The sequence below is a fragment of the Nematostella vectensis genome, chromosome 1 (genome assembly GCF_932526225.1).
Source record: "Nematostella vectensis chromosome 1, jaNemVect1.1, whole genome shotgun sequence".
Classification (NCBI taxonomy): Eukaryota; Metazoa; Cnidaria; class Anthozoa; order Actiniaria; family Edwardsiidae; genus Nematostella; species Nematostella vectensis.
The window spans coordinates 610,978-624,022 of NC_064034.1; the positions used below are offsets into that span (position 1 = coordinate 610,978).

At 38.8% G+C, this 13,045-nt stretch overlaps 1 protein-coding gene across 7 annotated transcripts in view; it reads right to left on the reverse strand.

Annotated features, from left to right (window-relative positions):
* Positions 1 to 13,009, reverse strand: part of LOC116613690 (KICSTOR complex protein SZT2) — a 70,063-nt gene extending 57,054 nt beyond the window's left edge. For 6 of the 7 annotated variants that reach the window (XR_007307167.1, XR_007307165.1, XM_048724573.1 and 3 more), the window contains exons 1-12: positions 12,814 to 13,009; positions 10,933 to 11,067; positions 10,245 to 10,412; positions 9,643 to 9,720; positions 7,509 to 7,601; positions 7,172 to 7,430; positions 6,749 to 6,884; positions 3,171 to 3,255; positions 2,518 to 2,548; positions 2,324 to 2,413; positions 1,525 to 1,579; positions 1,121 to 1,222 (exon numbers count right to left, since the gene is read on the reverse strand). Coding sequence is in view for 5 of the 7 variants with exons in the window: in XM_048724573.1 (XP_048580530.1) it covers positions 1,121 to 1,222; positions 1,525 to 1,579; positions 2,324 to 2,413; positions 2,518 to 2,548; positions 3,171 to 3,255; positions 6,749 to 6,884; positions 7,172 to 7,430; positions 7,509 to 7,601; positions 9,643 to 9,720; positions 10,245 to 10,412; positions 10,933 to 11,067; positions 12,814 to 12,861 (1,280 nt within the window). In the remaining 2 variants the exon portion in view is untranslated. The remainder of the gene's footprint in view (positions 1 to 1,120; positions 1,223 to 1,524; positions 1,580 to 2,323; positions 2,414 to 2,517; positions 2,549 to 3,170; positions 3,256 to 6,748; positions 6,885 to 7,171; positions 7,431 to 7,508; positions 7,602 to 9,642; positions 9,721 to 10,244; positions 10,413 to 10,932; positions 11,068 to 12,813) is intronic. The other variant, XM_048724567.1, reaches the window with a different exon arrangement.
* Between the last annotated feature and the right edge of the window lie 36 nt (positions 13,010 to 13,045).

Sequence of the window (13,045 nt, forward strand, 5' to 3'; positions counted from 1 at the left end):
GTGGCATGTTCCACCTCAGGCATAAAGCACACCACTTGTGTTAATTTATCTTCCCAACATTAATGTGAGATTTGATGGTCCTGGAAGCATAAGCATAATAAGTTTAGGCGCATCTAAAAAAATGCCATTTCAGTTACATTATGAACAAAGGTGTATAGTTTATATGGTCTATGACGCCAAGGAGGACCTTACAGAGGGGATCTACATTCTAATTTAGATGCTGATCAAGGATTTGCTACTCGCAGACGAATGTGCTTTTCTGGCTCATATGGAGGAAGCCCTACAGATAGTTGTCAATGACTTTGCTGAAGCATCCACGGCTGATGTACCTGAAGCCACCATGCATAACATACACCACTACACACATCAACATCGATGGACAGTCCCTAAACACAGTCAAGGACTTTACACTTCACTTGGGGACATCATCTAAAATGATGCTACAGTGACCAAGGATGTGGACAGCCGTATTGGCAAAGCCAACAGCTTGTTGGGCGATTGCAGGGTCGCGTTTGGAAGAACAACTCACTACGACTATAAACAGAGATCTTGGTGTACAGAGCACCGGTCCTCCTTTAGGTAGAAGAGGCCTAGATCCTGTACCATACTTACGATCCATCATGGGCAACAAGTGACGAGACTATGTGACCAGCAACAAAGTCTTGGAGATAGCCAACCTTCCCAGCAGAAGTCAAAGCAGATTCGCTGGGCTGGTCACTTGTCATGAATGGACGACTCCAGACTACCCAAAGCTGCTTTATATGAGCTGAGTGAGGGCAAGCGCGAAAGAGGAGCCACCAGGAAACGCTTTAAGGACAAACAAGCGCCAGCCCAGCTTAGCTGAGTGGGAAACCATGGACTAAGACACAAACAATCGGAGGACAGAAATCAAAAAGTTTTGAGTCCACCCACACAACGCCGAAGAGGAGAAAGGAGACGCAGAAAGCCTCAGCTGCCTCAGTGAGCCCTGCACAAGGATATGCAGTCACAGGATGCAGAAGACAACTTTCCCATTGATCTTTACAAGGAAGAAAAAACGCCATCATGACCTAGGCAAGGTGTTATGATCCTACTCTATTTCTCTATACGTGGAGGTGTCATCCACATACAGTAATGCTACCTTGTTATGCAGGTGTGTAGTGTAGTCTCTATCTGTTTCTTGTGCATTGAAGGTTGCATGGCATTCTTTTCCCACTCACTCAAAGAATATGTTAGTTTGGATCTGCAAACAAATGGAAAAGAAATAAATAGCCTGTGTACTTTGCAAGTAAATTCCTTTTTGTTTATATACAGATTATATAGGTATAGGTATATATACAGATAGGTATATATACAGATTACACAGGTATCATGTTATGTAAGAAATCTGCAAAAAAAGAGTATTCTAGCGAAGGGAGATGGCCACAAAGCTGTGCATGATAGCCAATGAAAGGTAGCTTTTCCCTTTTGCTTGGGATCACTTACTTTCAAAACCTTTATATTCTTGTTATATTCTTGGATGTGTATAAAGTATACACTACTTACCTGTTACCAAACACTGGAAATGCGAGATCTTCCTGATTAAGTTCAACAGAGCTACCTAAAATTCAATGAAAAACAGTACCTGGTATTAACAAGCACAAATACCAGACACACAAAACAACATCCAAATAACAGACACGACACAGCATCCAAATACCAGACACATGACACAACATCCAAATACCAGACACATGACACAGCATCCAAATACCAGACACATGACACAGCATCCAAATACCAGAAACATGGCACAGCATCCAAATACCAGAAACATGGCACAGCATTCACATACCAGACACACAAAACAACATCCATATACCAGACACACAACACAACATCCAAATAACAGACATATCACACAGCATCCAAATACCAGACACATCACACAGCATCCAAATACCAGACACATGACACAACATCCAAATACCAGACACATGGCACAACATCCAAATACCATGACACATGGCACAACATCCAAATACCAGACACATGGCACAACATCCAAATACTATGACACACAACACAACATCCAAATACCAGGCACATGACACAGCATCCAAATACCAGACACATGGCATAACATCCCAATACCAGACAAACAACACAACATCCAAATACCAGACACATGACACAGCATCAAAATACCAGACACATGACACAACATTCAAATACCAAACACACCACACAACATCCCAATACCAGACACACAACACAACATCCAAATATCAGATATGACACAACATCCAACTACCAGACACATGACACAACAAGAAGACATCCTTTTACAATGCAAAGTACTTACCAATCCATGAATCAATCTTGCTCAGCTCGTAGTCCTTCTGGAAGCTCCAGCACAACAGTGATTTGTGGTACAAGTTCATCACTGGCTCAGCTATGACAAACAATGATGATAGGTTTATCTCATGGGAGAATAACTGGAAATTCTACTGTTGTAATGATGATTAAGATGGTAAAGATGATTTGTAAATACTGTACCCTGCTTGCCATCACCCTTGGGTTTCTTTACCTGTGTAAACAGATCACATAATTATACATAAACAGATCACATAATTACCTGTAAATAGATAACATAATTATATGTAAAACAGATCACATTATTACAAATAAAGAGATCACATAATTATACGTTAGAAGATCACATAATAACCTGTAAACAGATCACAAAATTATACGTAAACAGATCACATTATTACAAATAAAGAGATCACATAAATTATATGTAAACACATAATTATACACAAAGAAATCACATAATAACCTGTAAACAGATCAAACAATTATACATACGTAATCATAGAAACAAAATGAACAACGTCTGCATGTCTTACAGTCTATGTCATGGAGAAGGGGAATAGAGATCATTGAGTACACCTGGAAACTATAAATAACTCTTGAATTGACAAAGCCTACTGGCTGTACAGGAACTTTTGGACCAGGTAATGTTCCATTTTATGGGGCAAGAGCAAAGCTTACAGGCTTCAAAACAATGGAAACATTCGAGGCTCCAAAAGGAATTGTATGACCATAAGGAAATGAGGACAAATACACTGCCTCAAAGTGTTGAAGAATAATGTCAGTGTTACAGTCTTGAAAAAACGGTTGATATTGGTCATAACATTAAGTCTTACTGGAGGGCACTTGGACAAATATGCTCCTGATGTTGCCATGGCAATGAACTGCATGAGGTCACAGTGAGGAACATATCCAAGGCTGCTGGTAGAGAAGCAGTAAATACCAACACCATACTGAGGCTAAAGAGAAGTGCTTTTTTCTGGAGGATCTTGTGCCAGTGTAAACGTCGATTTGTTCCGGCCGGTACTGTTTTACTAGGATTTTCGTTCCGGTCTAGGATTTTCATCTCTGACCACCAAACTTGTAAACAATCAATCAAAATATGTGACGCCCTCATTCGCACGAACTGGTAGAAAAACGTTATCTCCAAGGCATTTAGCGCTTTAACCACCAAACTTGTAAATGATGCTTGGGGTGCAAGAAACATGACCCATCAATCAAAATATGTGGCATCATCAATCACATGACCTGGTAGAAAAACGCTGATATCTCCAAGGCATTTAGCGTTTTAACCACCAAACTCATGAACAATAATACTTGGGGTGTAACAAACATGACCTGTCAATCAAAATATAACCCTAACCCTAACCCAAATATTTTGACGTCATCAATCACATGACCTGGGAGGAAAACCCTGGTTGAATAAAAACATGTAACATAGAAATAAATGTCATTAACGATACCGTAGACCCAAATGGCTTCATTTCGGGTGAACTATTTTTATTATGCCATTCGATGACAATAAGCACACTCTAGATGTTAGAGAAAAAAAACCCAAAATCTTAAATACTCCGCCAGATATTAAAAAAAACGAATTCGAACGAGTTTTGCGTTATTCTGAAAAGGCGTCAATAATCCCATAATCCTGATCAAAGTTCCGCGATCAACATCCGGGGTTTTTACCGCTTTTCCCCTCAATTAGCATACAAGCGCGTCAGTATTATTATCAACATTCCTTCAGCACGTTTTATCCAAGATTTATCTGTATTGAAATCATTTTATAAGCGCTTACACTAAATTTTGCATAGTTGTAAACTATGCCAAGATTAAGTAAGAATCCTTGGCTTCCTTCGAAGAAGGCTAAGCGAGGAAGAAAGACCAAAACAGATAGTTGTCTCAGTTCGCAGTCTTTTTAACTTTTCCACGCTCTTCTTTTCTTCGATACAGACTCACTATGGTCTAGGCATCTTTCTTCACTTGTATGCCTAGTGCTATGACATTTAAGCGCCTTGGGGTTTTCCCGCTATGTGTTGAGCGTGCAATTGGTTGCCATACACGGCTCTATTTGCTATCCGTCTGTCATTGCTGTCACGCTGCCTCTAATGTTTACACAATTTCAATCCCCGATATCTCGCAATCAAATTACATCCCAACTTACTCTAAATATGTGAATTAAAGGTACACTTCTAACGGCTCGATTCCTGCACAACTTGGCAAGAATCTTGTATTAGATATTGTTCTGTCACACCGTGCCACGGATAATCAATAGCTTTTTTCGCTAAGGATTTAATTAGCGCGTTGTAGCCAAAGAAGCAAAATTATTCCACGCCTAACTTTGACCCTTGATTATTAATCAACAAGGCTGTTTGACGTCAAATGTAGACACAGTTTGTCAGTTCAGTAGATGATGAAGGATATAAAGCAGATCCTGAGAGGTTACACGCTTTTGGTGTGTATAAATAATTCACATGTTTAAAAGTGGTCTATTTCGCACTTCGGACCAGACAAAGGCACTCAAAATTAAGTGCGTATAAAAAATGACTACATATTTTAAGAGGAAAGTTAAATAATTAAGCTTTAAATTGATATATAGCAATTTTGCCGGGACGATCGGGATAATAATTACCGCTTGGGTCTACAGTATCCTTAACCTTTTCCAAGCCTAGTCTCCTATGGTGGAAATTCCAGAGGGATTGTGTGTTTAAACTAATTTGGGGCATTTTGTAGCAGGTTTATTTGTCTTTTTATTGAAAACACCTCAAGTTTATTTTTCTTTTAGGAAGCATTATCTTTACAAATATAAGATTTTGATGTAAAAGAAGAGTCAATGCACATGCTCGGTTCTTGTTATTCTTTTTTATGTGAATTCCATTATAAACACATTGCTAACATCACATTATCTGTCAAACTTTTCTAGAGCGGATGTAACGCAATGACATGTGAGGTCAAGCATGTCTGGACAAATTAGGCAAACTTCATTTCAACAATAAAAAATTAAAAATCAAAAATCTTGATTCGTTTTCTTTCCCTAGATAGAGAAAATTCCCAGAAGTGTAATGGTACCAAAAGAATTTTTTTCGATAAATCCTGGTTGAGTTATGGGCTTTTTAGTGATTTCACAAAAACTCACATTTCTTGAAAAATATTCACAGCAGCAAAAATTCGAAATTATCTCCGTACTCCTGAGACTCTAGCGCATGGAATGCAAAAAACGAATACATTCCTGAGTAGTTATTAATCTAATCCAGGGTTTTCCTCCCAGTCCACGTGACCGATGATGTCACATATTTTGATTGACAGGTCATGTTTGTTACACCCCAAGTAATATTGTTTACAAGTTTGGTGGTCAAAGAGCTAAGTGGCTTGGAGATATTAACAGTTTTTTTTTTGTCAATTTTTGTGGTTGGTTCAAACTAAAATCCTGGAGGTGGAACTAAACTCCTGTGCACAAAATCAGAGGATTCGTTCTGGCCGGAACTGTTTTTCTAGGAATATGGCTCTGGCTGGAACAAAACCATGTAGGAACGAAAATCCTGTTACACGAGGGAAGTGCACACTTTACTGGTTACACCAGCACATGGCACATTGTAACTATCAGGTGAGACAGACTGCTTAAACAAGGACCTGCTGAATAAAAGGTGTGTGCCTGGTCTAAGATGTCATTCCCCCTCAATTTTGTTGATTGCAAAGCTCCATAACAATTATAACCTTAATTATTTCTGAGATCTAGACAGTTAATAAAAATAGAAGTTGGAAAGGTTTTAAACCAAAAAAGTATTAGGTTTTGCTATTTTCACACAAATGCACTTTAGAATAACGTCATATCCAACAGGCATGTATTGTTTCTGAATTTGTGCTGTACAAAACAAAATACAAGCAGTTAACTGTTATTGCCTTTTGTGTATTCTTCTCACCTTTTTGCCTTGTATGTATTATTTTGTACTTGTTGGCTTATTTTCAACTTAAAATGACTGTAGTTAATCTGCAGCTCTGCTTTTTCTATATCTACAGTATGGAGTTTTGCATTCTAGGCCATCTTGTGGGAATGAATGTATTAAATGTATAGGAAAGAACAAATATTCTCAAGTTTGGAATAAGATTTCATTCTTTACCATCAAATATTCTGCCAGTATACTGAAATCTTTTTTAAATATGTTAAATAAACATTTTTTATATTTTTCATGTATAATCATGTAAATATATAGCAACTTAGGCAAAATAATAAACTGAAACTGACTAAGACCAGAACCATGTCATTTATACTGTATGTCTTGTCAAAAGTCCCTAATGACGAGCATAATATTTGTAAACCAGCGCGAAGCTGTTAAGTTTCTTCTAGGCTGTACTGTACCCAGGTAAGAATGCTTAAAGCCCCCAATTATAAAACATGATACATAGCAAAGCCATGGCTAACCTGCAGTTTGCATGAAAACCACTCCCAACCTTGAGAAATGAGCAACAAACAGTGCTAGCCCTTAGCTGAGCTAACATGGAATCCACAGCAGATGCATCTGGAAGCGCAAACACTCCATCTGTAATGACCACTGCACCTGCACAAAGAATACAGTAGAAGCATTAATAAGTGGAATGACATAACACAGAATAAAAAAATACAGTAAGTTACAGTTTTGCCAAGTTAAGAAAGGGGATGCTATATAAAATCAGTTTGCAATCAGTCAACTATTTTTGTTATTATTTGTTGATACAAAATGGGTTTGACCAAGGAATCAAAAGTAAGGGGTCACAGCTAATGTGACAAGTCAATCTTTTTCACGCTGGGAGGGCAGCCTAGGGTCCCCTGTTGATCTCCCCAAAATACCACGCTTCTTTGACATACCTGCACTGGCATTGTCAGGGAGTAACTGCAATGCTAGTAAGGCGGCCCTGAGCATTGCAATAGGCCCCGCCTCTGGCGACAGCAGTGTCACAGTATCACTTGACAAGCCATCTCCCTCACTTGGGTGTTTGCTGTCTAGCTGGAGGGAAGAGGTGACAGTGCCAGCAAGAATGTCTTCCAGCATGTGAAGCTGGTCTTCAACTGTGTGTAGAACTGTCTCAAGGTTATCTTCTGTTACTAAACAGCCCTGGAGGATAATCTGTGAAACAAACAAAGTTATGAACTAAGGGCATATAATAATTAGGCTAGTTAATATTTTGCTTTGTTTGTATTCTACCTGCGGTGCTTCTGGGCTGAGTATTGATGTGTAGGCCAACACAGTTATGTGCAATTCTGGACATAGAACTATACTGTTCCCTGGAACTGAAAACTTCAAGAAAGGTTATAATGATAAGTGGTGCATTCCAAATTATAGAGCTAATATATACACTGCACTGCACTTGTAAAATCTGCAAGAAAGGTCAACAATTATAAGAGGTATACTTAACAATTTTACCATTTCCATTGAGGTGGATACTGGCCAAAAATCTACCCAGAGCCGAAGTCTTGAGGTAGGTATTTTTAAGCTACTATCCCTCGAAATGGAAATGGTATAATTGTTTTAGTATATAAAACAAGCTTTAGAGCAATTTTCTTTTTAAAAACACTTGCAAATCAGCTGTTACACCACAGGAATTAGGATACTTTGTCAGCGATTTCTTAATAAAATAACCAAAAATGCATTCCCAATTCGCTGAATATTGTATTCGGCAAATAAAATATCTCTAACCTTTGTGCGACATGTCTCCTGCCTCCCAATTCAGCGAAATCCTTTTCCGTTATATTTCTATTTCTCTTGTCTAAAAACCCACACGATCATTGTTTTTAACTCTCGAAACATTTGAACAGTACTGAGTAACCGAGCCTCTTGAGTGTTCGTGACTAGCCCGAAAACTCTCCGAACCAAACTTCGTATTTAGGTTCTATATAAAATAGGAAGGGAGTGAAGCAATGCTCGATTCCATTGTAAAAAAACCTGCCTAGTTACGGCCAATGTTGTGATGTTGGTATGAGACATGATTGATTGACAGCTTACTTTCTCTTTGAACTTATCTCGCCGCCGACACACGCCCGGACATGCGACAAGTGCAGGCAAGTTAAATGGCAGCCGATGACCAGATAATAATTTGATTTGCTCTATCCCCCTTCTCCACTTCTCCATTAAAAAATACTTTTCCCTCTGTCAATAACTTGCAGAATTTTGTGTTGTTCCGGGTAAAAATTCAAATTCATGTGGCAGTTATATAACATTTCTCGATATTTGAGCGGGAAAACATTGCTTTTTCCCCGCCTAGACAAAATTAGCCCCGATCCCAGCACTAGCCGCATGCCCGGGCGTGTGTCGGCGGTGAGATAATTTCAAAGAGAAAGTGAGCTGTCAATCAATCATGTCTCATACCAGCATCACAACATTGGCAGTAACTAGGCAGGTTTTTGAACAATGGAATCGAGCGTTGTTTCACTCCCTTCTTATTTTATATAGAACCTAAATACGAAGTTCGGTTCTGAGAGCGTTCGGGCTAGTCACGAACACTCAAGAGGCTATGGTTACTCAGTACTGTTCAAATGTTTCAAGAGTTGAGAACAACGATTGCGTGGGTTTTTAGACAAGAGAAATAGAAACATAACGAAAAAGAATTTCGCTGAATCGGGAGGCAGGAGACATTTCGCACAAAGGTTAGAGATACTGTATTTTATTCGCTGAATACAATATTCAGCGAATTGGGAATGCATTTTTGGTTATTTTATTAAGAAATCGCTGACAAAGTATCCTAATTCCCGTGGTTACACCCGGCATTTTGCTTGATTTCCGGGCGCAGGAAAATATCCACCTCCTAGGAGGTGTATATTGCATTACCCGAGTTTCTCAACCAATCAAATCACTTGTTCTTGCAAGGTTCCCACTTATCACAATTATAGGGATAAACAATCATGTACATTGTATTGCAGTTGCAAAATCTGAGGCTAAATAAAAGGAAAATCATATATTTAATTGTCCTGTGAATGTTTAAACATTTTAAAGGCAATATTACAGTACTGTACATCGATTTTTTAATATTACAGTACTAGCAGATGTGCAAAAATTTTAAATACTCCCTGCCTTCACACTGCATAATATACTGAAAAGAGATGAGAGAAATTTCGAGAGGCAATAAAACCACTAGAGCAGAAGGTTGATGACCTTAATTCATCCACACCTAAATAAGCACCTATTAAATAATAATAACAACTAAATATGTATCTAAATAACAATAGCACCATTTTTCTCCCAGTTCTCTCAACATAACTGCAAGCTGGCTTAAAACAGTTTGATATTCCAGCTTTCAGAAATAAAGTGAAATAAATTTATTATAGGACTTTTTATCACTTACTGGCATCACCAAAGCTGAAAGGCAAATTCTGAATTTCTCATATACTTCATCTGTAATGACAGTTTCAGACTTTGTGTCCTGTTGAAAAAAAAAACGAGATCTGTTATCCTTCCCTCATATTTGCTTCATATTTATTCCCTAGAGACAATACAGTGCAATGGGATAATTGTCATATACTGTACATGTATGTTAAGTACAAAACACTATAAAAAGAAAATAGTATGAGCCAGGATTATCTTAAATTTCTTACCCCAATGAAGATCAATTCAAGATGCTATTTATTAACCTATGATTTAACTAACTTTTTTGTAGGTGAACAACTCGAGCATAGAATACAAGAGGATATACATGTGGAGTACATGAAGAATCGTTGCTCTCTGCTTCAAATTTGCTTTTTGATCCTCCATATGTTTTCTTGTACTTCAAGCTTAGTTTGTGCTTAGATAGGGTTGTTCAACATCAGAGACTGCCTATTGTTTATGTCCTTTGACGTTAACAATTCCCCTCTACTAACTATGTTGGAACTCAGTACTGACAAATTGTCAAACAACTACAGTATATTGCATGTAGTATGTTGCCAGGAAGTTTAATATAATACATACCACAGTTGCCAAAGATGGACTTATATCAAGACAAAAGACAAATTTGTATCTTCTGCCAATGAACGTTATATGGGTAGAGGGAACCAGTTTGTATATTTTGTGGTTAGAATCATCATGATTCTCCCTTGACAGCACAGATAACAGCTCAAGCTCTTCATTTGAGGCCAACTGCAAAAAACAAAAGGTGAGTTACATGCATACTTGTCACAATTAAAATACCAAAACAAAATGCAGCAATCTGTTTACAAAAAAACATGACAGCTCTAATATAACTGCAATTGCATAATTAAGACATTACGCAAGATCAAAATTGTAATTTTGTGAGTAGGCTGCAATACAGAATAAAATTAGCACAACACAATTTCAATTGATGTTGACAATAAAAAAATGCATAAATGAATGAATGAATGAATGAATGAATGAATGAATGAATGAATGAATGAATACAACTCATTCTGACCACTGATCACAGATTGAATCAAAGGAAGGAAACCAGAGAACCTGGAAAAAACCCTCGGAGCAAATGCGAGACAAACTAACTCAACTCATGTCGAAACCGATAATCAAGCCTGGAACCCAGTGGTGAAAGGGACGGGCACTAAAGAGCGACGCTCTGCCAACTGCGGCACCTAGGCTTCCTTATTACTCGATTTTCTATACACAAGGGTATATATGGCAGTTTACCCACCATGTCTTCTTTTGGCTTTGCATGGCCAAGAATTGAGTTAAATTGCTGGAAGAACCACTGCGCCCTGATGCTGCGAGAAATACGGTACTCCTTTCCCATAAGCAGGAACACCTGGCCAGCATCTTCCTTCTTGACCTGATGGCAATCAGCATTAAACAATTGAATAAACCAACTTTGTTTTGAAAATGATAGCCAAAGACATTTTTTTTTCTCATCCACAGAAGACATGTTTCTTATGCCATACCGAGAGTATCTGTAGGTACATACAGTCTTCTGCGAGCAGTGACAGGCATCTACCATATGCACTGACTGGTCAAGACAGTTGCACATATCTCCTGTATGCACTGACTGGTCAAGACAGTTGCACATATCTCCTGTATGTACTGACTGGTCAAAGCAGTTGCACATATCTCCTGTATGTACTGACTGGTCAAAGCAGTTGCACATATCTCCTGTATGTACTGACTGGTCAAGACAGTTGCACATATCTCCTGTATGTACTGACTGGTCAAGACAGTTGCACATATCTCCTGTATGTACTGACTGGTCAAGACAGTTGCACATATCTCCTGTATGTACTGACTGGTCAAGACAGTTGCACATATCTCCTGTATGTACTGACTGGTCAAGACAGTTGCACATATCTCCTGTATGTACTGACTGGTCAAAACAGTTGCACATATCTCCTGTATGTACTGACTGGTCAAGACAGTTGCACATATCTCCTGTATGTACTGACTGGTCAAGACAGTTGCACATATCTCCTGTATCTCCTGTATGTACTGACTGGTCAAGACAGTTGCACATATCTCCTGTATGTACTGACTGGTCAAGACAGTTGCACATATCTCCTGTATCTCCTGTATGCACTGACTGGTCAAGACAGTTGCACATATCTCCTGTATGTACTGACTGGTCAAGACAGTTGCACATATCTCCTGTATGTACTGACTGGTCAAGACAGTTGCACATATCTCCTGTATGTACTGACTGGTCAAGACAGTTGCACATATCTCCTGTATGTACTGACTGGTCAAGACAGTTGCACATATCTCCTGTATCTCCTGTATGCACTGACTGGTCAAGACAGTTGCACATATCTCCTGTATGTACTGACTGGTCAAGACAGTTGCACATATCTCCTGTATGTACTGACTGGTCAAGACAGTTGCACATATCTCCTGTATGCACTGACTGGTCAAGACAGTTGCACATATCTCCTGTATGTACTGACTGGTCAAGACAGTTGCACATATCTCCTGTATGTACTGACTGGTCAAGACAGTTGCACATATCTCCTGTATGTACTGACTGGTCAAGACAGTTGCACATATCTCCTGTATGTACTGACTGGTCAAGACAGTTGCACATATCTCCTGTATGTACTGACTGGTCAAGACAGTTGCACATATCTCCTGTATGTACTGACTGGTCAAGACAGTTGCATGTATCAAGATAATTGCATGGAAAGTGCAAAGAAGGGTTACAAGAATCATCTTTTTATGGAGGTAGCTTTAAAAAAAAAACTGGAAGAAATTGGAAATCCTGGAATTTTTCTCGGTTTAGAAATCGACTACAGAATACGGAACCAATGGGGCTTCACCTCGATTTCTATAGAACGAAGTGAGCCTGAAGTCGAGCTAAGTTCCCGTACGACCCACATTCTCGGTCCTATAATATAGCTGAATTGCTCCAAGCTAGGCAATTAGAAAATAAACAAAAACCTGCACAAAACAAAAACCTGCACAGTATTCTCTCAATTTGCCAATAATAGCTATATCATTTGATAATGCCTTGCAACATAACAACATTAAAATCGCGCAACGCGTCGAACACGATGCGAAAGGAACTTGTTATTAGTTTGCATTTGGAAAAACATACTTCAATGGTTTCCATCTCATTGCCATCGTTTTCCGCCATGTCGGTCATTTATAATATCGAGATTACATCCATCGTTGTTATTTTGTTGGACGATCGCGGAGTTTTAGTCTAAACTCCCTCTTTCTCTCGGCCGTGTGTCCCAGTTGGAAGCCGCCATGTTTTTCTATAACCCTCCTATGTAGGTCCCTATATAAGTTATAATACCGCTGACATGTCGGAATTGTACCACTGG